General features: G+C 39.5%; 1 protein-coding gene across 2 annotated transcripts in view; it reads right to left on the reverse strand.

Annotated features, from left to right (window-relative positions):
- Positions 1–27107, reverse strand: part of wdr35 (WD repeat domain 35) — an 89426-nt gene that overhangs the window by 21765 nt on the left and 40554 nt on the right. For both annotated transcript variants that reach the window (XM_039748176.1, XM_039748175.1), the window contains 3 exons: positions 16216–16419; positions 12844–12990; positions 10001–10133 (listed from right to left, as the gene is read on the reverse strand). In XM_039748176.1, coding sequence (XP_039604110.1) covers positions 10001–10133; positions 12844–12990; positions 16216–16419 — 484 coding nt within the window. The remainder of the gene's footprint in view (positions 1–10000; positions 10134–12843; positions 12991–16215; positions 16420–27107) is intronic.

The following is a 27107-nucleotide window of genomic DNA, read 5'->3' on the forward strand; positions in this document are numbered from 1 at the left end:
CAAGGAGATACTGTATGCGAGAGTGATGCAGAGGAAGCCTTTTCTCCGCCCACAGCGCAAACAGAGCTGCTTGAGGTATGCTCAAGCACATTTGGACAAGCCAGCTTCATTTTGGAATTAGGTGCTGTGGACTGATGAAACTAAAATTGAGTTATTTGGGCATAACAAGGGGCGTTATCCCTGGGTCCGCTGTTATTCTCAATCTACATGCTTCCGTTAGGTCAGATTATCTCAGGGCACAACGTGAGCTACCACAGCTATGCTGATGACACACAGCTGTACTTATCAATAGCACCTGATGACCCCGATTCCATCGATTCACTAACACAATGTCTGACTTGTATCTCAGAATGGATGAATAGTAACTTTCTCAATTTAAATAAAGAGAAAACTGAAATGTTGATAGCAATAATGGATACAATGAGGCTATTATAAATAAACTGGATACATTAGGATTAAAAGTCAAGACGGAGGTAAAAAGCTTAGGGGTAATTGTTGACTGTAATCTGAATTTTAAATCGCATATTAATCAGATCATTAGGACAGCATTTTTTCACTTAAGAAACATAAGAAAAGTTAGACCTCTTATATCACTGAAAGATGCTGAGAAATTAGTTCACGTGTTTGTTTTCAGTCGACTAGATTACTGTAACGCACTCCTCTCAGGACTACCCAAAAAAGACATAAATCGTTTGCAACTAGTGCAGAATGCAGCTGCTAGAATCCTAAATAGGAAAAGAAAATCCGAACACATTTCTCCAGTTTTAATGTCACTACACTGGTTACCTGTGTCATTCAGGATTGACTTTAAAATTCTGCTTATGGTTTATAAAGCCTTAAATAATCTCGCCCCATCGTATATATCGGAATGTCTGACACCTTATATTCCAAACCGTAACCTCAGATCCTCAAATGAGTGTCTCCTTAGAATTCCAAGAACAAAACTTAAAAGAAGTGGTGAGTCGGCCTTCTGCTGCTATGCACCTAAAATTTGGAATAGCCTGCCAATAGGAATTCGCAAGGCTGATACAGTAGAGCAATTTAAAACACTGCTGAAAACATATTACTTTAACATGGCCTTTCTATAACTTCAATTTAACTTAATTTAACTTAATCCTGATACTCTATATGTTCAATTCATCATAATAACTATTCAGGGTGGATCTAAAATCCGTACTGACCCCTACTCTCTTTTCTGTTTCTTTTTCCGGTTTCTTTGTGGTGGTGGCCTGCGCCACCTCCACCTACTCAGAGCTTCATGATGCTCCAACAATGATGGATGGATTAAAGGCAGAAGTCTACGTGACCATCTTCATCAAGTCCTTCCATGAGAACCCTAAATCCAAAGAGGACTGTTTCATTTATGTTAGGTAGAATGCCCAGAGGGGACTGGGCGGTCTCATGGTCTGGAATCCCTACAGATTTTATTTTTTCTCCAGCCGTCTGGAGTTTTTTTTTTTTTTTCTGTCCCCCCTGGCCATTGAACCTTACTCTTATTCGATGTTAATTAATGTTGATTTATTTTGTTTTCTTATTGTCTTTTATTTTTCTATTCTTTATTATGTAAAGCACTTTGAGCAACTGTTTGTATGAAAATGTGCTAGATAAATAAATGTTGTTGTTGTTGTTGTTATGCATGGACGAAAAAGAACACAGCATTCCAAGAAAACACCTGCTACCTACAGTAAAATATGGTGGTGGTTCCATCATGCTGTGGGGCTGTGTGGCCAGTGCAGGGACTGGGAATCTTGTCAAAGTTGAGGGACTCATGGATTCCACTCAGTATCAGCAGATTCTGGAGACCAATGTCCAGGAATCAGTGACAAAGCTGAAGCTGCGCCGGGGCTGGATCTTTCAACAAGACAACGACCCGAAACACTGCTCAAAATCCACTAAGGCATTCATGCAGAGGAACAAGTACAACGTTCTGGAATGGCCATCTCAGTCCCCAGACCTGAATATAATTGAAAATCTGTGGTGTGAGTTAAAGAGAGCTGTCCATGCTCGGAAGCCATCAAACCTGAATTAACTAGAGATGTTTTGTAAAGAGGAATGGTCCAAAATACCTTCAACCACAATCCAGACTCTCATTGGAACCTACAGGAAGCATTTAGAGGCTGTAATTTCTGCAAAAGGCGGATCTACTAAATATTGATTTTATTTCTTTTTTGTGGTGCCCAAATTTATGCACCTGCCTGATTTTGTTTGAACAATTATTGCACACTTTCTGTAAATCCAATAAACTTCATTTCACTTTTCAAATATCACTGTGTGTGTCTCCTATATGATATATTTAACTGACATTTTTTATTGTAACAACCAACGATTTATACAGGAAAATAATGACTATTAACAAGGTTTCCCAAACTTTTGCATCCCACTGTATATAGTATTTATAACCTTTACTTGTTTTCTTTTTTGTATTCTCTCTAAAGTGGCTTCACTTTAACTCCTACTAAACCTATTTATAAAAACAGACATACACCGTCAATATGGTAGATGAAAGATAGAATGTAAACAATGCTTCATTTTATATATATACTAGCAGAATACCCGCGCTTCGCAGCGGAGAAGTAGTGTGTTAAAGAAGTTATGAAAAAGAAAAGTAAACATTTTAAATTTAACGTAAGATGATTGTTAATGTAATTGTTTTGTCAATGATATGAGTGTTGTTGTCATATCTATCTATATATATCTATATCTATATATATATCTATATATATATTTATATATCTATATATATATATATATATATATATATATATATATATATATATATATATATATATAGCAAAATATTGGCATTGCGGAGAAGTAAAAAGAAAAGGAAACATTTTAATAATAGCGTAACATGATTGACAATGTAATTGTTTTGTAATTGTCATGAGTGTTGCTGGCATATATATATATATATATATATACACACACACAGACACATATATAAACATATATAAACATATATATATATACACATCTATACACATATATATATACAGTTATATATATATAGATATACACACATACATATATATACATATACATATATACTGTATATACACATATATATACAAATCTACATATATATATCTACATATATATATATATATAGGTGGGACTCGATTAAAAAATTAATCCAATTAATTAGAGGCTGTGTAAGAATTAATCTTGATTAATCGTATGTAATCGCACGTAAATTTGCCCCAAATCGCAAATGTTTTTTTTTTATTTAAAACGGTTTTAGTGGGCGACAGAATCAAATAATAGACATGGACATGAATATTGTAAACTGAAGCTGTTTTAATTTCTGAAAAAAAGCTTTTAAACTGCATTTGAATTCAAAACAGAAACAAAAATATCATCCCTGGTTAAAATTGGGCAGACTTAAAAATAAAGTGGTAGTTTAAGTACTTTAAGTACATTTTCAGAATAGTATTGTCTTTAAATAATAATAACCAAAATTTCACCATAAAGTGCAGTTTTCTTCTTAAAAAATAAGTCAGAAACATAAAAGGTAATTTGACCAGCTTACTCTTTAAACTCTGAGTAACATTAGCCAAAATTATTTTGTACATTAGGCTAAAACAGTGTGATCATTGAACATTTTGTAATTAGATGTATTTAGAATTACTAACGGTCACGGAAGTCCAATGATCCCCAGTAAGAGCCACAAAGTCCGCTTTCTGTAATGCATCTAATTTTGCTTGCTTTTCAGTGTGCACAAAACCATGCTTTTATCAAGGCTTACTCGGGTAGTCGAAATGATCAGTCGTAGGAGCGCTTTATTCCGACTCTAACATTTTTGTAGCTGTGATGTGTGCATCAGTGTAATGGATGTACCAGGAAATCATGCATTGACAAAAGTTCCGTTTGCTTGGAATTGAAAGTGTGATTAAATCGTTATTTTTAACGCGTTATGGAGTACATGCATCGAAGCTTCTCAGCTGTGCTTGTGCTAAGAAAGGGAAAATTTTAAAAATAGCGTAACATGATTCTGCGTTAACCTAATATTTTTCATACGTCCCAAACCAAGGAGATCGAAGGTAAAATGAATCGGTAGCGTACATACTCAGTACACCCCTCTCGGGAATCGAACCTCGAATGTCGGCATTAGAGCGAAGACTCTACAATTAGCCACAGCGTGTGGCTTGTCTATGCTAAAGTATGTATTGTAGATCGGGGTATATATATACATTTATATATATATACCCGTGTATCGCAGTGGAGAAGTAGAAGTTATGAAAAGAAAAGGGAACATTTTAAAAATAGCGTAACATGATTGTCAATATACAGTAATTGTTTTGTGAGTGTTATTGAATGTTGCTGTCATCAAGGATTTGATTATCATTATTTCTTTCAATCAGGCTCGTATTTGTAGGATGTGTTCAAGTTACATTCCGTGTTTGTCAATCGTTGTAAAGATAAGAGGTTTCATTCATCGATTAGTTCCTTACTGCATCAATAAACAGCTCGTCTTCCTTTTTATCTGTGATGTGACAAACTGCATGCACGGGTTTTTTTTACACTGTCTTCCTTTAGCGGGACATTCACTTTTTCCACCGTGTGCTTTGTTTCCGCAGTAGCTGCACTTATGAATATGATTGTATGTATAAGGCGCTTCATATTTTTTGCTGCCTTCTCAATTGTGTAATTCGGTTTTGTTCAGCACTCTTTGGAACTGTTGCTTTTGTCTGTGCACTGCGTCAGTTCCGTGAGCAGCTTGGTGTTCTTGCATCGAAGGTTCCCAGCTGTACTGGTGCCATCTCGTGTAATGTCAGCTAAGACCCGGCACTTAAAAGTTTCTCTCGCAGTTTCAATGAGTTTGTGCCAAACACCACCCTGACCATCTCATCTTCCTCTGCATAAGCACAGTCCTTCACGTGAATATTTACGGCAGTGTTTGTATTGGATTGCGCTGATGGGCGGCCTTATATGGGCAGGCACTAAATTACAAGCGCTAGTGGCAGCCTGTCTATGAACTTAATTTAATATAAACTTACGGTTCACGCCGTGCTTTGTTTCCGCATATCCATCATTTGCTTCATAATGTTTTTCTGCCTTCTCAATTGTGAAATGGCGTTTTGTGCTCATCGCTGGAGTTCTTCCTTGTTCTCTACGTACTTACGTAGGAGGCGTGATGATGTCACGAAACTCCGCCCAGCCATCTCAACTCAAGACTCCATTACATTATATGGGAAAAATAGCTTCCAGTTATGACCCTTATGCGTAGAATTTCGAAATGAAACCTGCCCAACTTTTGTAAGTAAGCTGTAAGGAATAAGCCTGCCAAATTTCAGCCTTCTACCTACACGGGAAGTTGGAGAATTAGTGATGAGTCAGTGAGTCAGTGAGTGAGTCAGTGAGTGAGTGAGTGAGGGCTTTGCCTTTTATTAGTATAGATATACAGTATATACACTGCATATATCTATACTATGTATATATATATATATATATTATATATATATACAGTAATCCCTCGCTATATCGCGCTTCGACTTTCGCTGCTTCACTCCATCGCGGATTTTAAATGTAAGCATATCTAAATATATATCACGGATTTTTCACTGGTTCGCGGATTTCTGCAGACAATGGGTCTTTTAATTTATGGTACATGCTTCCTCAGTTTGTTTGCTCAGTTGATTTCATACAAGGGACGCTATTGGCGGATGGCTGAGAAGCTACCCAATCAGAGCACGTATTACATATTAAATAAAACTCCTCAATGACATATGATATGCTTCCTGCGCGCTGCTTCGCACACTTAAAAGCTCTAACAGCCCGTATTGATTTTTCATTGTTTGCTTTTCTCTGTGTCTCACTCTCTCTGAGAAATACAGGCAGATACTTATCCATCATGCAATACCATCAGGGAGATGTATGATTGGCCCCATTATCTGCTCCTGACGGAGGGGGTGTGAGCTGAGGGGCTGTTTGCACAGTGGCTGTTTGCTTAGAAGATACGGACGCGCCTGTAAAAAAATGCTGAAAGGCTACCTTCACATTGATCCTTTCATTGCGCCGCTTTATCGCGGTGCTTGCATACTTAAAAGCGCAACAGCCCTATTGATTTTTGATTGTTTACTTTACTCTCACTATCTGACATTCTCTGCTCCTGATAGCGCACCTTGAAGAGGAAGATATGTTTGCATTCTTTTAATTGTGAGAAAGAACTGTCATCTCTGTCTTGTCATGGAGCACAGTTTAAACTTTTGACTAAAGGGAGTTACTTCATGTAGAGAGGGCTCTAATAATGTTAAAAAACGTATTTAGAAGGTCATAAACAGGTTTTCAATGCTCTAACTGCAAAAATATTGGATTTATAAATAAAGAATCCTACTTCTTGGAAATCCATGTATCTGTCTGGAGCGGATCAACCGTTATAAACGAGGGTTTACTGCTTAACGAGAGGGTTTACCATGTGAACTTGCTCCCAGGACCGGCCCTCTCCCTTTTCTCGGACAAAGATGACCTTAACCTTGGTCCCAATTTGAGTCCCCAACAATGACAGGAGCTCCTGATTAAGCACGACATAGTGACGGACCCGGGGGTGGTAGTCAGGGAAAGACCTTATCGCCTCCCGGAAGTGAAACGCACAGAGGTGGAGCTAGAGGTACAACGGCTGTTGGATTTGGACATTATTGAGGAAAGCCATAGCCCTTGGTCCAGCCCAATCGTCCTCGTTTCTAAGCCGGACGGCTCCTGGAGATTCTGTAACAACTTCAGACGTCTCAATCTGGTCTCCAAGTTTGACGCCTACCCCATGCCCTGGATAGACGAGCTTCTTGAAAAGCTGGGGACGGCCCATTATTTGACTACCCTGGATATGACAAAAGGGTACTGGCAAATTCCCTTAACGGCATCCGCAAAAGAGAAGACAGCCCTTAGTACCCCTAGTGGACACTGGCAATACAAGGTCCTCCCATTTGGGCTGCACGGGGCACCGGTGACCTTTCAGCGTCTGGTAGACAGAGTGCTATGGCCCCACCAGTCCTATTGTGCCGCCTACTTGGATGACGTGGTCATCTTTTCCGGCACCTGAGATGAACATGTATTACAGGTGTACACGGTTCTCCTGACACTAGCAAAAGCCGGCCTCCGCATCAACCCTCGTAAATGTTATTTTGGTTTGAGCGAGGCCAAGTATTTGGGCTACCTGGTGGGGGGAGGACTCGTGAAGCCCCAGTGTAATAAAGTCAAAGCCATTTTAGAATGGCCCCGCCCGATGGTCAAGAAACAGGTGCAAGCCTTCTTGGGACTCGTTGGGTATTATCGTCGGTTTGTACCTCACTTTTCCGAGAGGGCAGCACCTTTGACAGAGTTAACAAAGAAGCGGGCCCCTTTCCAAGTGGTGTGGAATAGTGATGCGGAACGAGCATTCAGTGACTTGAAAAAGGCCCTTAGCTCGGCACCTGTTTTGAGAACACCTGACTTTTCCCATCCTTTTCTCCTCCAGACCGATGCTTCGGACACAGGTCTTGGCGCCATGTTGAGCCAAAGCATCGATGGTGTTGAACACCCCGTCATGTACCTGAGCCGTAAATTGCTGGACCGGGAGACCAGATACGCAGCGGTCGAACAGGAAGCCTTGGCCATAAAGTGAGTGGTAACGTATCAGAGGTATTACCTCCTGGATCGGGAGTTCACCTTGATAACGGACCATGCCGCTCTCCAGTGGATGGCTCTGCATCGGGAGTTGAATCCCCGGGTCACGAGGTGGTTTTTGGACCTGCAGCCCTACAAGTTTGCTGTCACTTATTGCCGAGGTAGCCTGCAGGCCAATGCTGATGCTCTCTCCAGGATACACGACCTCTTGGTTCGGTCCGCCCAACCCGATGGGTCTGGGCTAGGGGGGACGGTAGTCATGTCATGCACGAGCGCCTCGGGAGCAGTTGAAAGACCCGACGCGCACTGCGATAAACCCGGCCGGGGGACAAAAACAGCGTACTAACCTCTCTCTTCTTTCTCCCGTAGTAAAGACAAAGCGACCTTGCCGTAAAACCCGGAATATACAACGGTCTCTACTTCCGGGTTCCTTTCTTCCCTCTGGTCCCCCAAAGATGACGTCAACCTCCCACAATCCATCACGCCTTCCCAGCAACCATCACGTCTGATTTCCGGTCCATCCCTTTATATTGTCCCCCCTAACCCGCCATCTTTGTCTTATGATTTTTGAGATTTTTATGTCTGAAAAGAAAGACCTAATTTTGTTATAGTATAGGGGGCAAATCCCCAAACCTTTATGCTTGTGTCTTGTGCTTCCTTTTACAATATATATATAGTGATGGAAGCCCCTTCTGTATATGTTCCAGGGGAGCATGCATGGGCTGCACAGTACCATGGGAGATGGAGTTCTCCACAACCCTGTTGGAATCCGGGGTGGCCACCAGGAGGCACTGCAGGGGTCTTGGGCCCGTCTGGGCAGTAGTTCAGCCACACTCGGAGGTGCAATCGGAAGCAGGTGCTCAAGCACCTGAAGCACTTCCGGGTGAGCTATAAAAGGAGCCACCAGCCACCACTCCGGGAGCCAGTGTCAGGAGAAGGGAGACAAAGCTGCCGAGGAGTGGAGGACTTGAAGAGTTGATCTGTGCTTTTGATTTGTGGTTTTTTGGGACTGTGTTGTGGCTGAAGGACACGGGGAAGATGTGGGCCCCCAGCTGAAGAAGGAAAATAAATTATTTTTGTTTATTTTAACGTCGGGTTGGGCGCATATATAGCACCTTATTACAATATATATATATATATATATATACTAGCTGTCCTCCACCCACGTAGTAGTGAAACAGAACTTTAAAAATGAATAAAAAAAAATGTAACAATTTGTATTGACATTAATTTATATTGATAGCTTTTTGTACAATATTTTTGGTTTAACTATCAGGAGCGAGAATGTAGCTGTGATCACTGCCAAAAACGTAAAGAATTGGCAAGGTAGCACTGGTCAAGCAAAAGGTATGGTACGCTCCAACGTCAGACGTTGCCACTGTATCTGATCATCTTCAGGTCTGACAGGAGAGCATCCCCCATGTGGGGAGAAGAGCATGTGGCCATTATATCTCTGCCAATGTGCAGGTACCCTCTAAAACACACGGAGATGTGACCTCTCTCTCAAAAACATCAAAAGTTACTCTTTAATAATGTCTAGATGGTAATGTCTGCTGAACAAACAGGTATCGCTAGCTAAGCGAAGACAAGGTACACGTGGTGAGAGGTAGAGCTACTCGAACGTAGGCTAGCATGTGAGTGAGGATGGCCCCGCCGAGCTCCCCCTCCTCTTGGCCCGCAGCCTGTCTCTTGGATTTGCGTGAAAAAATTGGTGCCGTAACCGAACTATAATACTTAGTGCGATGACAGAAGTCTCAAACTCAACTGGAATGTTCAAGCAAATTATAGAAAAAAACCCAATCTAAATGCAATAAGTAGTTCTCTTGTGAAAAGCGGACAAACAAGCGGACAGACTTTTACTGTATATTTATTATATATATACATATATACATATATATATGCTTATGTATTGATTGTCATTTGGTATATTCATTTAGTTTTTACAGTGTTTAGCAATGCCATCTTACAGATCAAGCATTCTGTATTTAAAACCCCATGTCTGAACCCAGCACTAGACTGGTACCCATCTCTTTCCTCTGCAAAAGTAAATAAAATATGTACACTTCTACACAAACATACATATACTAACATAACATTATTCATCTCTAGTCCACTTTGTGACATATAAAACAAAGTCAGTCTCTTACCACACAAGAGGTCAGTTCAGTTAGTCACCCTTTAAACACACAGTTATAGTATTTTTCATTTCTAGTGGCCTATGCTTTGAAATATATTTTTCTAACAATTGTCCCCAATTTTTACTGTGACAAACGGGAAAAAAAACAGTAAAATAAACACAAAATATGTCAATTTAGGTATAAAAAGGCACAGTAGAACCTATTCAAAAACCAAATAAGAAATAATAAAAAGCTTAAATCGAACAAAAAGTGAAAAAACTTACTGGGAGTAATTTATGATTTTCTGTCAAGGAATTTGCAAGCCTTTCTAGCCCATCATAATCCTCCAGCATATAATAGCACTCTGCCAGACGTTCTTGGTTTTGGCCTTGCAAATAATACTGAACAGCATTCATCCTATTAAAATATATTGAATATCACTTTTTATTTAGCCTGTACTTAGACCTTAGACTTTATTATCCCAAAGGAAAACTTGTTTGCATCAGGAAAGTAGAAAACATAAGGCATTGTTACATATATGCAAAAAATAAGCAAAGACACAACAACTGACAAATAGTGTTATCATCAATACACACATTCAAGATTGTTAATACAAAGATACCTGTAATAATACACAGAATAATAATTCAGAATTTAGTATTATGAAGAATCTCTACAAGTAACAGAATTCAAAATGTTAATAGCTCTAGGAATAAAACAGATTTAAAATTTGTTGCTCTTTACCCTCTGGAACCTAGATCCATAGCTTGCTGGCAACATTTAGGAAAAAGAGGGTGGATACTGTCTGACAGAGATGAGTCAGCTTTCTTTCTAACTTGTATGTGATACAGCTCAGTGACAGAGGTCTGCTGCAAACCAATAATTTTACTGCTAATTTTTACAATGTTGTAAAGATGCTTTCGTTATATTTTCATTGGTGAGGCTGCCAAATCAAACACATAAAAGCAAATGTAACAATAGATTTATTAAATGGCTTATACGAAGTGTCATTATAGTTTTATCCACTTTAAAAAATGATTTCTTAGAAAGAAAATCCACGTCTGCCCCCCTTACAAGTTTGTTCTGTGTTAAGATCAAAGTTTAGCCTGTATTAATAATAGTTCCCCTTGAAAAATCAGGACGGTTTTACCAAGTATTCTGCCTCACATTTAAATAATGTCAATATAGTGGGAGCAGGGGAGCACCCAAGATTTATAATCATATTCTTTGTCTTAAAGATATTTAACCATAAAAAGGAACAATCACACCATTGAACAAACTCATATAACACCCAGACAGCATGATCAGGTCCTATAAAGTTAAATTCAAATGTAAATAAAAATAATTATGACAACAGGTACAGACACTAGAGATAAAAACACCTATCAGCTTTCACACATTACTGTGGTGGCATTTCTTAAGCGAGTCAGTGCGGTTACCCGTTTATTCACTGAAACTCAGTTTCTAAAATACCATGTAATCCGTTATTCTGGTTAGAGAAACTAGGATATTGGTCTCTGAGAAACCAGGTTAACAAGCATAAGTAACCCGGTTATGTGACTGTGTAAACCCTTATCTGGGTTACACTTAAGGATTTTGTAGTCCGCACATTTCTGTTACACTCTGTTAGCCTTTTCGTGCCTTTGCTTCACATATACATCCAGCAGCCAAGGACAGAAAATGGTGGAAGCATGCACAAAAAAAAACGCTCTGGTGATTGTATTATTCCTTCTCTTGGCTGAAACAATCTCAATATTTCAGAAATAACTAAATGTTTATTAACGAGCAGATTAGTGATAAAGTTCAGTGTGTGGCGGATGGCCGGGTCCCATGCCCAGCCCCTTCTGCTTATGTTCCGGGGGAGCAGCCATGGGCTCCTCATTATCTCCCCCAGGACACTTGGTGGCAGCCTCCCTGGTTGATGATGGTGCCTCAGTTTCCCGCAGGGTTCCATGGGAGATGGAGTTCTCCACAACCCTGTGGGGATCTGGGATGGCCGTCAGTGGGCGCGGCATGGGTCTCTGAGCCCAGCTGGACTAATCTTCAGCCCCACCTGGGAGTGCAATTGGAAACAGGTGATCAAGTACCTGGAGCACTTCTGGGTGGGCCATAAAAGGAACCAACAACCGCCACTCAGGGCCAGAATTGTGAGGAAGAGGACGAGGTTGCCTGAGAGGGGCTGGTGGTGCCAGTGGAAGGATTGCTGTGTTGGTACTGAGGTGCTTTGGGACTATGTTGGGCCTGTAGGACACGTGGAAGACATGCCCCACAGCTGAAGAGAAAAATAAAGTCTTGTTATTTGCACACGTACCTCAGTGTGAATCTGTGCCGGGTCAAGCGCCTATATAGCGCCTTATTCACAAGTGATAACGTTAAGCAGCATAATCTTGAGAGCAGTGTTGAGAGTAACACATTAAAAGTAACATACATTCAGTAGTCTAATTACTTTTTAAAGTAATGAGTAACCTAACATAATATTTATTTAATTGAAATTAAAATACCTGCGTTATTACTATAACAGCAGCAAACATACCAGTACACCACTCCTTAATAGGGCTGTCACATAAACAAGGAGAAAATAGTGTGCTGTGTACAATTATGTAACAGAAACATAATGATTTGAGTGTCAGTTCACTTTTCATCCAACTATTCGCTATAAATAAGTAGAAACAGTACAACTGGGTGATGCAGCGGCCAGTATCCATATCTTAATCTTCAGGGGTTCAAGTCAGGGATGCACAAAAGGAATGTATGTTATTTACTTCACAGCACATGGACTAAACACATTTATAAATACAACACAAAAAGACTAATCCAGGCTCCATGCTTTTCTTAGGAATCACGTTAGCTGATGATGACGTTTAACTCTTTTTTCAATGTTTAATGACATTGGAACATTTTGTCAAAGTTGAACTCCATAGACAGACTTGTACATATAAACTTTATTAGTTTAATTTTTCTTTATTGGAAAAGTGTATCAATGTATGGATGAATTTCGCATTCGTAGTGGATGTTCTTATATTGTTAAGAACAAAATTAGCTCCATTTCAATGTTAAAGTTGTTGACTTTTTTTTGTACCAACACTATTCAATGAATGCAAGCATGTCTATGCTTAAGTATACTTACCATTTTTGCCTGTCTGCAAAATAATCTCCAATAGCATTATAGGCTTGTTCAAGAAGAGTGTCATCAGAATCACCAGATCCTGATTTCAGCAGCTGAACAACACGAAACCAGTCACCTAGTTTTATTCGGAGGCTGATTGCAAGATCTCTGTGAATAATCATAACACAAATGTGATTAGTAGTTAGTAATTTCACTCTTCAGTTTTTTTTTCAGTCAAAGTTTTTTCTCCTTTTATTAAAGGAAAGTAAAAGTAAGAAAGGGTTCAGTTATAGCTTTAGAAATGGACTCACTAAAGATGTTCAAAGGCAACAAATTTAAAAATCTAATGTCAGGTCTTTCAGATAAATTTAAGTATAGCCAATCAATGGGAACCATTGACATTTTGAAACCTTATGGAAGACACTTAGGGATTTATTCTTCTTGACTTTTCAGCACATGTCATACTAAGCAGGTGAGGTTCATTTTTGCATAAACTAAATCAGCCTCAATTGCCTTATGGCAACACTTTTGAAAAGACACTAATTTCAGCCAATTGTTTGATCAGTGTGTTAAGAATTAAATGTTGAGTGATAGTTTTTTTATCCATTTGTAAATGTAAAGCCATAAAATCTACATATATTTGTTCTGTATGTATGGTTTATAGTGTAAAGAGTGGCTGAGTAGTCTGTAGCATTGGAGATATCGCTAATATACTCCAAATCAGACAGAATATTAATCTTAGTAGGCTTTCATGATGTTCACAATGAAGAAAAAATCGTGACATAGAAAGATGAACTAGTTTGACCAGGTTGCACTGAAATAAACAAGTACAGAAACTATATTTCTGTGTATAATTAGCAAATTAGAGGTTAATTGCATACAGTTTTTTAAACAAAAGGAAATATATATTTATGAAAACTAAGACAACAGATTTACTATTTTTTTGGCATCTTGCATGTAAGCTTTTTATTAATACACTAAAAGTGAACAAATATATTATTATATCAAGGATAGTTTTGGATTCTCTAGGTAAAAGAGTAACTGAACTTAAAATTAATTGATAAACCTCCATTCTGTTTTCAAATGTACATGACCACCAAAAATCTTACTTTATATAAATAAGCTAAACATTGCATTACATTGACCAGCACGACCATCATCATCTAATTCTTCCATGTGAAGCCTGAAAAACATGAGGACTGATTTAGATCATTTATGTTAGCTAGAATGCACAATCGGGGCTGAGTGGTCTCGTGACTTCAGAACCACTGCAGATTTTGTGTTTTTTTTTTTTCTCCAGCCCTCTGGAGTTTTCTTTTGTTTTTTTCTGCCCTCTGGGCTATCGGACCTTACTTTATTCTTTGTTACTTAGTATTGCCTAATCTTATTTTTATATTTTTCTTTGTTCATCTTCTAAAGCACTTTGAGCTAAATCGTTTGTATGAAAACGTGCTATATAAAGAAATGTTGTTGTTGTAAACAGTCCATAACTTTTCAGTCAATAAGAGATGAGGCAGCTTTAAGACACTTTACTGCATTTGCAATATGAACACAAATGTGGCACACACAGGAGCAGAAACAAGAAAAAAAAAAAACAAAAACAAGCATAACAAACAAAAATCACCAATGGACAGATGTGGACTTAGAGGTGTGCGAGGCCTAGGGCTGACCAACCCCACTCAAGTGCTGGTTACGTCAAACACTGTTACTGGTATGTGTGAACTGTATAAACTTGTGCATGAATTTAATAAAAGTAATGCTAACATACACCTGATTTTCTCATTACAGTGTTCACCTAAATTTTTGCAAGATAACATGCGGACTTTATCAAAATATAACTGGAGAATATAATTTGACAAATTCACTCGAATGGGACATGTGGACCTCAAAACCGGGGTCCCCTTAGGCACGGGGCCTGGGGTGATCACGCCACTAGCCACCCCCAAACGCCGCTCTTGCCAATGGGACACTAATAAGCACAAGGAGTCACTGAAGGCCTAAAGCTGTGCTTGAAATAATTCTAAAGATTAGGCTACAAAATCTTTGCTAACAAGTTTACTGTTCATATGCCTTCTAATGAAGGTCTAATGCAAATGATAGGATTCCTACAATAAAGTTCCCTACTGCTAGTGATGACTGTACATAAATGAGCTTTGCACTCTTAATACTAAAATAACAATAAGACATTAAAATATTTATTGTTTCAACCACTGTCGAATAGTCAGTGACACAGCACTAACACTCATGCACATACTCACACTTACACAGGGGCCAATTTGCATTCACAAGGCATTCTAACCAGCACATCTTTGGGGATGTGGACGAAACTGGAGTACCAGGAAGAAAACCAATACGGACATTGGACATTGGAAAAAGTGTGGAAATTCCACATGGACAGCTTCTGGGAAACAAGATTCAAACACAAGATACTGGGTCTATAAAGCGACAACACTAGCCACTGCACTACCATCCTGCCACTTATTGTCATGACTCACTGCACTATTATGCAACTCATATTTGTTGTACTTTCCATCCACAACTACCTTTACAATATTATTTGTTTTTAACATTTCAATTTAAATTGAAGATCAGTCTTTTTCTGTTGGACATAATCAACATTAATCACTGTTCTACAACTGAATGCAAAACCAATAGTTCAAATCCTGACAGCTTAAACATGGATCTTGAGTTTGTGTAGCACTTTCATTTTAGGTTAATATCCAAAAACAATAAACAGCTTAATGTGTCACAAGAAAAATCTGCCAGTTTGCAGTTAAGTGTCCTCTACTTCCTCAATGATGTATAATGTAGGTGATATTAACAGCACTTTGAACACTGTACTGACACAGCCATAGACTTAAATATCAGACTGAGTCAATAGTAAAAGTGAATATTATCCTATATATTATGTCCAAGAGCAGGCTGATGGGTTTCAGCATGCACCAGAAAAAAACAGTCTTACACAATTTCAATGCAAATAAAACCATAAGCTTTGGTAAGATTGCCATCTGCTGGTTGCACTTACAATTAATATTACTGTATAGGAGATCTAATTAATTCAGTGTGGCTGTGGACCTGGTTATGGAGAAGTGTTTCACTTCTTGATTTTGCCCAATTACAGCTAAAGGTAGAAAAGAACTTAACTTTAAGATTAAAGCATAGAAATAAGTAGAAGTGGAAAAGGGGCTATTCACAACAAAGCCTAGAAAAATGTATTTTGGTTTCTCATCTATATATATCATTTTGATTTATATTCTTTTTTTTTTGCTGTCTAAAATTACATACACATATAAATTACAAAAGGCAAATTCTATACAATACTAGAGGGCTCTATAAGAAAATACAAAATTGATAAAGTAAACAGAAAAAAAAAAAAAGGTTCATAATACAAACCTTCTGTCCATATCCAAATACATTCTTTCAGCTTCCTCAAACCTTCCAAAGTATGCTGCCACCTCGGCTTGCTTCATGGACTCACTCTGAAGATTACCTAGGCGTTTCACAAATTCAATGCCCTGGTAATCTTTACAACGTACAAATGCTTGCTCCGCTGTCTTCAGTTCTAGTTTTTGAAGTGCAGCCTCTGCCAGCAGACGCCTAAAACAAAAAAAAAAGGTATCTTTAAACAAATGCATTATTACATATAAAAACATTTATAAAAAATCAACACATAAAAATAAATTGATCTTATCTTTACTGCTTTGTAGAATGAAGGTATGCCTTATTACAGCTTTATTATATAGTCTTCTGTTTCACTTTTACAACTCACTGTCCATCTATAAATTACAATTTTTATAAATGACATTGCTATAAATCAGCAATGTATAAAAATTAAGACTAAGACTGCCAGATACCATTAACTTAATGTTTTTGCCAATTTAAATATTTGGACTTTTTGTTAATTTTTATTTGATTCATTAGAACTGTTAGAAAAAAATTGTTTAAAAAAAGTTTTTCTTGAATTTTGCTTCCTTAAAGCCAAATGAATTCATTATTCCATAGACCTGTTGGTATCTAATGCTACGTATTTAACACAGATAAATTAAGTAAAGATTAAACAGCGACCAAAATCTTGTAAAACTAACTAATCAGATTCTTTTATCTGGTTTGAGGAATTATTGCCCCTTTCTCCCTTACAAAACAAATTTATTTTTTCCAAATTGTGTCTGTCCTGCATAAATAGTCTAATTCAGGTCCTGGCACATCTAGTTTCACTGGTTTGAATTCTAGACTTGGCATGGTCATTTTTAAATACAAATGGTTTTCCTCATAATCTGTACAGGCATTTGCTGAAATATTTATAACCATTGCCCTACTTGACATGTTTTTGGCTCAACTTCAAGTAACAGACAAAGGGTCTAACATTCTCCTTCACATCCTTTCACATGATACTGCATAACTTTGTTGATAGCAACATGTAGAAAAACTGACTCAAACCATGGAACTCCCACCATCATGCTTAATTCTGCAAGGAAAGTAATTATGGTGTTAGGCAGTTTTAAGTTTTAATATTGCTTTTATATTAGATCAATTTTAGATTTATCCATCCAGATATCTATGGGATCATCCAAGATGGCATTTTCTAAATCAGTCTGTGATAATATTTTTAGAAACCAAGCATGTCATTATTTTGCTAGGATTCTGTCCCTGGGCTTTAGTTTTATGGTTGGTTTAATTAATTTTCTTTGTCTATGTAAATTATTTTGTTTTATTTATTAATTTATTTATATTAATAACCTTCTTCTAATTTGTATTGTTATTTTTGTACGTTTTTTGCTCTTAATTGTGTTTTAGTTTGCCAGTTGCCCTTGCCTCATTATGCAGATGTACAACCACTGGGCTGCCACCTAAGCCATTATTTAAGGGTTTTATAAGGTTAACGGCTGTGGCATTAAGCTTGTTCTCTTTGTTAAAATTTGGATTACATAGGCTAAAGTTAGTTTGGAATTCTTTGATCTTGAATCTTATACTTTGGGTACTGCTGGGCCTTTTTGTTTCATCATAGTATTCTTTTATATCTTGTCTTTTGTATTGCTTGACCATTTGTCTTTATTATATTTGAGCTAATTGCTTAATTAATTGGAATAGACTTCAATTAATTTGTTCTTGTTTAAGTAATCTATCTATCTAGATGTATATAAATACATATTCAGTATATAATGCAATGTTGACTGGCTCACTCACTCACTCATCAACAAAAACACAATTTCCTATTAAGCTAAAAAGCTGGAATTTGGCAGGGTGGTATATCTAGGGAAGTAGGTATCCTCTAAGAAAAGACATTCTGATATCAATATCAGTGGTAAAAAAAAAAACCAAAACAACTAAATACCAAAAAATATTTAAAAAATGTATTGAGGGATTTGATTGAAATTTGGCGACACTAGAAAAAACAAAGTAAACGGACATATTTTTTATTTGTTGATATTTGTCATTGTCCCCTGAGGCAGAGCAGGCTCTGAGAGACTGTTTTGGAACTACGGACTGGGATATCCTGCAGGGGTCACATAGTGAGAACACTGAGGAGGTTGTTGAATGCACTACTGACTACATCAACCTCTGTATGGACATTGTAGATCCAGTATGAACAGTACGCTGCTATGCTAACAACAAGCCATGGATTACAGGTGACATCAAGGGCCTTTTGAACCAGAAGAAACGGGCATTTAAAGGCGGTGATCAGCATGAGCTCAAGCGCATGCAGAAGGAACTCCGAGTCCAGCTCAGGGAGGCGAAGGAACAGTACAGGAGAAAGCTGGAGCAAATGTTGCAGAATAACAGCATGAAGGAAGTGTGGGATGTGATGAAGATCATCACTGGCTGCAGCTGGAAGCAGGGTGCCACCATTGAAAAAGACGTGGACAGAGTAAACCTGATAAACAACTTCTTTAACAGGTTTGACCACCCTAATCCACTTTCACCTCAGACTACTGCATCCTCCACCCATCCTTCTGCTAATACCAGCATAGGAAAGAGTTTCCCCCCACCCACAATTACAGCAGCCCAGGTAAGCAGAGAGCTGAGGAGACTTCGTGCCAGTAAAGCAGTGGGTCCAGATGGAGTATGGCCACGACTGCTGAAAGCCAGTGCGTTGGAGCTGGGGAGTCATCTACAGCACATCTTCAACCTGAGCCTGGAACAAGGGAGAGTCCCGAGATTGGAAAACATCACCCCAGTCCCAAAGGTATCACATCCTGGTGAGCTGAATGACTTCCGGCCTGTCGTTCTGACGTCACATGTGATGAAGACCATGGAGCGGCTGGTGCTTCACCACCTGAGGCCACAGGTCCGCTACGCCCTTGACCCTCTGCAGTTCACACACCAGGAGAAGGTGGAAGCGGATGATGCCATCATCTATATGCTACACCGATCCCTCTCCCACTTGGACGGAGGCAGTGGTGCTGTAAGAATTATGCTTCTGGACTTCTCTAGTGCCTTCAACACCATCCAACCTCTGCTCCTTAGGGACAAGCTGACAGAGATGGGAGTAGATTCACACTTGGTGGCATGGATTGTGGACTATCTTACAGACAGACCTCAGTATGTGCGTCTCGGGAACTGCAAGTCTGACATTGTGGTCAGCAGCACAGGAGCGCCGCAGGGGACTGCTTTCTCCGGTCCTGTTCAGCCTACATACATCGGACTTCCAATAAAACTCGGAGTCCTGCCACGTGCAAAAGCTCGCTGACGACACTGCTATCATGGGCTGCATCAGGAGTGGGCAGGAGGAGTATAGGAACCTAATCAAGGACCTTGTTAAATGGTGCAACTCAAACCATCTACAACTGAACACCAGCAAAACCAAGGAGCTGGTGGTGGATTTTAGGAGGCCCAGGCCCCTCCTGGACCCCGTGATCATCAGAGCTGACTGTGTGAAGTGGGTACAGACCTATAAATAACTGGGAGTGCAGCTGGATGATAAACTGGACTGGACTGCCAATACTGAGGCTCTGTGCAAGAGAGGACAGAGCCGACTATACTTCCTTAGAAGGCTGGCATCCTTCAACATCTGCAATAAGATGCTGAAGATGTTCTATCAGACGGCTGTGGCAAGCGCCCTCTTCTACGCGGTGGTGTTCTGGGGAGGCAGCATAAAGAAGAGGGATGCCTCACTCCTGGACAAACTGGTGAGGAAGGCAGGATCTATTGTAGGCATGGAGCTGGACAGTTTGACATCTGTGGCAGAGCGACGGGCACTGAGCAGGCTCCTGTCAATCATGGAGAATCTACTGCATCCACTGAACAGTATCATCTCCAGATAGAGGAGCAGCTTCAGTGATAGACTACTGTCAATGTCCTGCTCCACTGACAGACTGAGGAGATTGTTCCTCCCCCACATTATGCAACTCTTTATTTCCACCTGGGGGTGTAAACGTTAACACTATACAAGATTATAGACTGTTACACCTGTCTCACATTCACCACCTTGCATTTTTTAACTTGCAAAACATTTTTATCACTCTTTAATTAAGATTGTTTTTATCAGCATGCTGCTACTGGAATATGTGAATTTCCCCTTGGGGATTAATAAAGTATCTATCTATCTATCTATCTATCTATCTATCTATCTATCTATCTATGGTAGCAATTGCATTTCATTTTGTTCTTTCTTCAAGCACTCTGGGTAATTGTCTCACTGGATGACAGAGTTTTTCAACCTTTGTGGCCTTGGGACCCAGTTTTACCTTTTTAAGTTCCTTAGCGGTTCACAGACATCATTTGAAGAGAGTGGGGAGGGGGTCTCCTTGGTAAAAGAGTGCAGTTAGAAATGTGGAAAAATATTGCACAGCCACACCATACTGGGGGCACCACATGTGACAATAAATCTGAGAGAAACTGATTATACTACATTTTATTTTTATCAGTGCCTTGCATTTTTGAAAAAGCCAACACTGCTGTCCACCTGTGTGTCATCATTAATTTCACAATAACAATCAATGTTTAGCGTTAAGTGCTTATTCCAGTTAAAACAAAGAAAAAGGAAACAAAAAAGAAAGAAAAAAATTAACTGATAGAGCTAGGCCAGGTTTAATTGATCACCAAAAACAGTAATCTTGTCTGTTTGCTGTCATATAATGTTACTGCTCAAAATAATAATGGGTGCTTTTTGGGAGATTGTGCCTTGCAATGGGCTAATATCTTGTATGTATCATCAAAAGGTAGGCAGTTCACTTTCACCATTTGTAAGTGAATTTAAATTCAAACTAGTGTAAAAACAAAGCTGATCCTCCGGCTAGGACGCTGGATATCTCTGGGTTCCTGAGGCTGATCCTCCAATTAGCTGTGAACTACCCAATCTCACTGAGATTGCACAGGTAGTGAACCAGCTGAAGGGAGAAAAGGCTGCAGGGATCTGTGGTATCCGGAGTGAACTTCTCCAGGCAGGTGGTAAGGCTCTCCTCCTGGCATTGCAAGCAATCTTTGCTTACATTTGGGAGATATCGTCCCAACTGACTGGAAAACAGGACTTGTCGTCCCCATCTAGAAAGGGAAGGGTGATCACATGGATTGCAGCAGCTACATAGGGATAAGACTGCTCTTGGTGCCGGGTAAGGTCCTTGCTAGGGTTGTCCTCAATAGGATCCATGATCACTTGCTCACCTACCAGCGACCGTAACAGTTTGGTTTTATGCCTAAGAAGTCTACCATCGACCGCATCCTGGCACTGAGGGTTCTCTTGGAGAGCAAACACGAATATTAGAAGAGTTTCTTTGCAGCCTTTGTTGATTTTCGTAAAGTGTTTAACTCAGTTGATCAAGCTGCCTTGTGGGACATCCTGAGGGTTCACAGGATCCCCTTGAGGTTGCTGGATATCATGGCCGGCCTATACACTGGTACTGTGAGTGCTGTGTTGAGTGGAGGCAGAACCTCTGTGTTTTCCCCAGTTGATTCTGGGGTTCATCAGGTGTGTATTCTTGCTCCTACTCTGTTCAGTACTTGTATGGACTGAGTGTTGGGCAAGGTGTGGTGTTATGGGTCCACAGCTCGTTGAGCAAAAGGCCATTCATTTTAAATAGATAATCACCGCACCCGAGGCGGCTTCGTGAGGGGGGGCGTTGTTGTAGCGAGCCGCGGGGCAGTCTTCGATGTGGGCGTTTCTCACCGTGTGCACAGGTGAGGAACTGCCCACATTCGTGATTGCTCCCGTGGCTAATGCTACAGCTGTAATGGCCCCTCACGTTTTAAAAGAAGCCGAGTCGGTTGTGGGGGGAAGAAAAAACGTTCGCGGTAAAAAATGGAGAGAGGAGAAAGGAGATGAGGAAAGAGGACGGAGGTTACAGGGAGCGAGGAAGCATGCGGTGCAAGAGAGACGGACAGGCGGTGTGTGCGTCTGGTGAGCGCGCGATCGAGCACTCGTGGGCAGCTGTATGGAAGCTGGGTGTTAGGCCAACACCTAGACGTTTGAGTTGAGGTTGCTCCCGCTGAGTGAGCAGGTAGCGGGAGTGCCTAGAGTAAAGCGACGAGCCGCAGAAGGCCGTGGAAAGGCAGCGGAAGTCGGGAGGCTTGGTGGTGGAGTCCCCAATGTGAGCGTCCTGGCTATTGGGGTAATCAAGTCTTGGGGACTGGGATGAGTGCCAGACCGAAGCCAGGGATCGGGAGGTCTCCAGTCTCGGGTGTGTTGTAGGAGGGCAGCTGCAGAGAGCGTCTTGCCTGCTGCTTGGCCCAAACGGGATAAGCAGGTGAGACGCTAACAGAAGAGCACCGGATTTGTTGTTGGTTTTTAAAGACAGCTTCCTAAAGAAGATTTTAACCTCTCGTTTTTAAGGATGTGTTTGTTTTTCTATTTATTGATTTTTAACCTCCACGTTTTCATTTTATTGGATTTATTGAAACTGAACTATTTATGGAACACTGTTTTTGTTGACTGTTTTAATAAAAGCACTGTTTTGCACTTTTTACCTTCCCCTTGCCGGAATTATTTGCCTCCACTGACTAGCTCACTCGGCAACATTATCGACGGTGTTGGGTTCAAGGGTTCCCAAACAGCCAAGGGAGCGTGGAGCCAGAACCCACATCGTCACACAAGGTCGTGGGGTCCAGCAGCTGTGGGGCTGCTGATGAAGAAAGATTCACAGATCTTGACTTTGCTGACGATGCTGTGATCTTCACGGAGTCAATGGAGGCTCTGATTGGGGTGCTCAAGAGACTGAGCGAGGAGTCTGAGCGTCTGGGCTTGCAAGTATCCTGGATTAAAATCTAGATCCAGGCCTTTAATTACCTCTTGGGCAAAGCCATCGACCTTGTCGAGAGGTTTACTTACCTTGGCAGTGACATTTATGTCACTAGTGACTCTTCCTATGAAGTATGTAGACGGATTGGGAGAGCATGGGGGGGGTCATGAGGTAACCGGAAAGGGGTGTGTGGCGCTCCAGATATCTATGCAAAAGGACGAAGATCCAAGTCTGTACAATCCTGGTGCTTCCTGTCTTGCTATATGGTTGCGAGACATGGATGCTATCCAGTGACCTGAGGCGAAGACTCGACTCCTTTGGTACTGTGTCTCTCCAGAAAATCCTTGGGTACCGTTGGTTTGACTTTGTGTCGAATGAGCAGTTGCTCATGGAGTCCCGAACGAGGCACATTACCGGCATTGTAAGGGAGCATCAGTTACGGCACTACGTCCATGTGGCGCGCTTCCCAGAGGGTGATCCAGCTCGTAAGATCCTCATTGTTGGTGAACCAAGTGGCTGAACCAGGCCAAGGGGTTGCCCACGTAACACCTGGCTGCGGCAGATTGGAGGGTCATTTCCGGAGGGTGGGACTGGACCGCGTGTCTGCCTGGGGAGTTTGCCAACTGGGATCCTGCGATGTTTCGTTGTGTAGTGGGTGTGGCAACACACTATACCAGTGCATGCTCCCTAACTTGACTTGACTTTTAAAAACAAAACAATGATCAACATGTTGGTATGACTGGATTTCTAAAATGTTTTTTTTTTAATAATATACTGTGTATTTAATAGTAATAAAAATTACATCAGGCCCACTTGCGGAAAATTTAGGCCCACCCTTTCATGAAATCCTGGCACCACTAATTGTAGGAGGCCTCTCATTTTGTTCTCTGAACACTTGCTGTTTGACTTTTTTGTCTTGGTAGCCAATACCTTACTGATGGTGCTAATGAATTTTCTGATTTACATACTTTTACACAGGAACAAATTCTTATTTGCCTATTTTTCTTTTTATACTGAACACACAATATGTGACTATAAATCTTGATGACAGTGAAGACAATTGTTTCATAATAAAAAACAATTCGAAGAGGGTTTTGCAGACCTGTAAAGAGCATAGTATGCCCATTTTTGAGACACATCTTTTTTTTTATTTGATATCTATGTTAATAAACTGAAACTTACATAAAAATAAATTAAATACTGGACAATGATCATCTTTCCTTTGTTGTTGCAAATATAACAAGTCCAAATACGTAACATTTTTTCAGGATCAATAACAAGCACAAAAAATTAAAAATATAAACAACTCAAGCAAGAAAAGATAAACACAAGCTGATTATGACAAAATTCAAGCACTGAGAGAAAAAGAATAGTTTTTACAGATCAATCCGTTTATTAAGCAACACCACCAAAATGCTTAAACGCTTTAAAATTCTTAAATGTTTTCAAATAATGGAATTATCATTTTTCTCCTCCATCGCTACATATAAATTAGGCTACAATCTTCAATAGGAAAATGTAGTTTCTGTTATTTTTATCTCTAAATTTATCTACACAGTTAAAAGTCTTTTCTCAACAACTTGTGAAACCAATATTGGGAAGTTACAGACAGAACCATAAATGACTGCAAATTCCCTCTTCTGCTGTGAGAATTAACACAGGGAGCACAAGTCTACACTGTGTTAGCTGCGTTTGGTTTCACAATCAATCATTTTAACAGCTTAAAAATAACACGGAAAGGAGTACATTCAACTGCAATAAGGATAAAGTATTCAGAGATGGTTTATTGGCAGCAACATTTAAAAAAAACAGCAAAAAATGTATTCCTTTAATTACAAATTTACTCCCAATTGATTCAATAGAATTTTTTTAAAAAATCTTATTTCTTTAAATTATATACTGTAAGATAAACGTGAAGGAGACACAGTGGTGTAGTAAGTAGGTGTCAATCATAACATGATCGCTCTCTGTATGCATCCTGCACATTGAACCCCTACCTGCTTGATTTTTTAAGGATACCTTGGAACAATGGCCAGAAAAAGCATATACAGTATATTATGGCATGCAAAGCATTCAATCTCCCTGAAAGACATCATAATTTTCTACATGACAAAAGACGTACACATATTTATCCATTTAGTATTTTTAGGGTGAACTCTTATACTGCAACAACACATTTACATTCAAAATAAACTCTTTTCTGTTGATGTTTAACTGAAGAAGGAAAATTTAAAAGTGTGTGTTTATGTATGTATTCACACCCTACTCATTAATACTTTTTCAACAACCCTTTTGCTGCAATAGCAGCTTTATTTCTTTAGGGGTAAGTATAGCATGTACCAGTTTTGAACATTGTTCATGAGTGATTCTTCCCCATTCTCCTTGGAAAATGTATACAGTTCCTCTATGTCGGTGGATTAGTGCCTCTGGACAGCACTTTTCAAAGAGTGTCACAGACTCTCAATAGGGTTAAGATCAGGGCTTTGATTGGCCATTCTAAAACATTCACTCTTTTATTATTGAGCCAAAGCAGTATCACCTTGGCCTTATGCTTGAGGGCATTGTTATGTTGAAAGATGAGTTTTCTCCCAGTCACAGGTACGTGGCAGACTGGAACAAATTCTTTAGCAATATTGTGCGGTACTTGTGTCCATCTATTGTCTCTTCAACTCTCACAACACTGTCACCACCATAGAGATTTGGTGTTTCTTTAGACATGGGCAGTGTTAGTTTGACGCCACAGATACCTCTTTGAAGTTCTATTTTGGTCTCATCTGACCATTAAACCTTCTCCCACATCTTAACTGGGACTTGTTAATACTTTATAGAAAATGCCATAGTTGCTTTTATGTGGACCTTCTTAAAGAATAGTTTCTTTCTTGTAGAGGCCTGTTTTATGGAGACATCTGAGAGTGATTTTTAGGAGCCTCTCTCACTCTAGTAAGAGTTTAGGTGCTGTGATGTACCTTCCCCTTTCTGATGATGGATCCAACAGTGCTTGATGAGACATTCAAACTCTTTGATATTTTCTGTAGCCACTTTCTGCCTTGTGCATTTCATTGACTTTGTTTCTCACATCAGCATAATACTTCTTTGTCTTCAATTTTGCAGTGATTGTCCAACAAAGACTATGGCCTTTACAAAGGGTGCTTTTAACATCCAGAGAGATAGAAAGAACTCACATGTAGTACCTAATTATATTTAATTCTGGTCAAATGACTGTCACCTTTGTGTTGTTTGTGATTTATGTGTTATTTGTGTAAACCTGGAGCTTGCACAGCAGAGATTTAAATACTTATGCAAACACTAACTCTTGAGGTTTTCTTCATCAGTTTAATATCTACAGAAAGTGGTTTATTTTGACTTTGGAAATGTGTTGTTACAGCATAAGAGTTAACACTAAATATACTGAATGGATAAACTTGTGTACAGATCATTTGTCATGCAGACACTTGTGATGACTTTCAAGGGGATTGAAAACTTTTGCAAGCCACTGTTCTCAACAGGAGATTTACAAAACAACACAAATAATCTACCCTAGTATGCTAAGAACATTTTTAGTCAGTTGAGACTAAAAGAGAGCTTTCTGTTAAAAAGTTCAAAACAGCATCAGTCATATTGTTAAGATCATCATACTCTATGGAATTGTCAAAAGACAGATGGAACATTGCAGAGAGATAATTTTTAAAAATTCCAGAAAGGAAAAAATTAAGGAAACAAGATAACAATAAAAAATCAAACCAAAGTGACTACACAGGAATGACTCAAAAGCTCAACACCACTAGGAATTAAATAGTGAACAGGCACAATTTGAAACTGACAGCCCATAAGAAACAACAAGCTACTTGAGGAAGGAGAGAAATCTAAGAAAAATATGACCACCTCCAAAAGCTGTAAAAACTAAAAGGTATTTACCTAAAAAACTTAACAGTAATTGTTCTGCTTCTATCAGCATTGATGCAACAGATTTGAACATATATTTTAAAGCATATTTCTACATTTAAATGCAGACACACACACATACATATATATCCCAAACCTACTTAATCAGGACCACATGGGGCCGGAGCCTATCCTAACTGCTCTGAGAACAGGGAAGAAAACAACTCTGAA

Source organism: Polypterus senegalus, chromosome 3, assembly GCF_016835505.1.
Source record: "Polypterus senegalus isolate Bchr_013 chromosome 3, ASM1683550v1, whole genome shotgun sequence".
NCBI lineage: Eukaryota > Metazoa > Chordata > Cladistia > Polypteriformes > Polypteridae > Polypterus > Polypterus senegalus.